Source organism: Sminthopsis crassicaudata, chromosome 3 (assembly GCF_048593235.1).
Source record: "Sminthopsis crassicaudata isolate SCR6 chromosome 3, ASM4859323v1, whole genome shotgun sequence".
Classification (NCBI taxonomy): Eukaryota; Metazoa; Chordata; class Mammalia; order Dasyuromorphia; family Dasyuridae; genus Sminthopsis; species Sminthopsis crassicaudata.
The window spans coordinates 583,607,091-583,609,023 of NC_133619.1; the positions used below are offsets into that span (position 1 = coordinate 583,607,091).

General features: G+C 42.1%; 1 protein-coding gene across 1 annotated transcript; it reads right to left on the reverse strand.

The window, feature by feature from the left end:
- Positions 1-390: 390 nt before the first annotated feature.
- On the reverse strand, positions 391-1,344 carry LOC141559925 (olfactory receptor 52D1-like). The gene has a single exon (XM_074297582.1). The coding sequence runs from the start codon at positions 1,342-1,344 to the stop codon at positions 391-393; it is 954 nt and encodes a 317-aa protein (XP_074153683.1).
- Positions 1,345-1,933: the final 589 nt, after the last annotated feature.

Sequence of the window (1,933 nt, forward strand, 5' to 3'; positions counted from 1 at the left end):
TTTGGGGCAGATCTTTACCCTTAATCTACTGAAAAGGAGGAAGGATAGTGAGTAGTGGGGAGAAACAGGATTCAAGTTTACAAAATAATTCCCTCACAATATTTCTTATCAGGTAATTAAGCAGCTATTATTAATATCTCTATTTCACAAAGGAGGAAGAAGTTGTTAAATGACTAATTTGGGATATTATACCTCATAAGTGTCAAAGCTAGGAATCAGTCCAGCTCTTCTGATTCCATACATTTACTCTCAATTTCTTTCAATTTTTTATTCTGATATATACATATATATGTCATATATGTGTGTGTGTGTGTGTGTGTGTGTGTGTGTGTACATATGTATTCATTCCATTCATTTGTCCAGTAACCATTTTCCCCATTGATCAGAAAATCAAACAAAGTCTTGGCCTGGAGATATTAGCCTCAAGATTCTTCTCTGGATCTCTTTGGTCTTAGCCCCATAGATAATGGGGTTGAGCACAGGTGGCACCAACACATAGAGGTTGGCCAGAAAAATATGGACATGCCTGGGGACACGATGGCGGCCAAAGCGATGAGTGAGGAAAGAGAAGAAAGCAGGTATATAGAAAACAAGGATGACTCCAATATGGGTCCCACATGTTCCTAGAGCCTTGCGTCGTGCTTCACGGGATGGAAGACGGAATACAGCATGGAGAATGACAGAATAAGATATTGCTATGAGCATAGAATCCAAACCCATGGCCAAGAGGGCCACAGTCAAACCATAGACAATATTCACTGTGATATCAGCACAGGCCAGCCGGGCAATGCCCATGTGTTCACAGTATGTGTGGGCCATGATATGGTGCCCGCAATATGGGAGCCTCTGCAACAGGAAGATGAATGGAGAGACAATAGTCACACTCCTAATTAATCCAGCAAGGCCAATCTTGACAATGACACCGTGATTGAGGATGGTTGTGTATCTCAGTGGGTTGCAGATGGCCACATAGCGGTCAAATGCCATAGCCAGGAGGACAGAAGACTCCAGAGCAAATATGGAGTGGACAAAGAACATCTGGGCCAGACAACCTCCAAAAGTGATCTGGCCAGCATGAAGCCACAGAATTGCCAACATTTTAGGCACCGTAGTGGAACTGAGGGCTAAGTCTGTGAATGAGAGTAGACAGAGGAAAAGGTACATTGGAGTGTGGAGACTGTGATCAGTAGAAATTACCAAGATAAGGATCAAGTTCCCAGTCAGAGCCACTATATACATGGCACAGAAGGGAATGGATATCCACATGTAGGCGTGCTCTAGTCCTGGAATACCTGTCAAGAATATGGTAGTTGGGAGGGAGTTGCTGCTGTTAGAAACAAACATAGCCACTCACTTTTAATCAAAAGAGGTTGTTGATGGTGATATTGTCCCTAAAAACAAAACAAAACAAATAGACTTTAAGTTTCATGTGGTGCTAAGATGGTGGATTAGAGGTAACTCAGTTGAACTCTCTTGTAATATTCACCTCCAAGCATCTTTAAAATAACACCTAAAATAAAGTTTTAGAGCAACAGAGCCAAGCAAAGGTCAGGCTGAATTTTTTTTGGGGGGGCAAAGAAAACTGAGGCAGTCAGCTGGAGAATTTATGAAATCATAGTGGGAATGTGTACACATATGCAAATCAGCAACAGCAGCTATAATAGCAACAGCTTTGAAAGTCTCAACCCAGAAACAATAAAGGGGTCATATAATTGCTCAGAAAGAGATTACAAATGACCCTTTGGTGGCACTGCATACAGCTGGCACTGACAACTCATATGCTGTTCTGAATCATAGTTCCAGGTTGTGGGAGGAGAACTGGAGACTGGTCACAAATGACCTGGTTTCATTTCCAAGGTGAAGAGAAACACTAATCCTTGTGACTACAGGAGAAAGGTCCTTCTTGGTTAAAGGCCAAATTATTAAGCCAGAG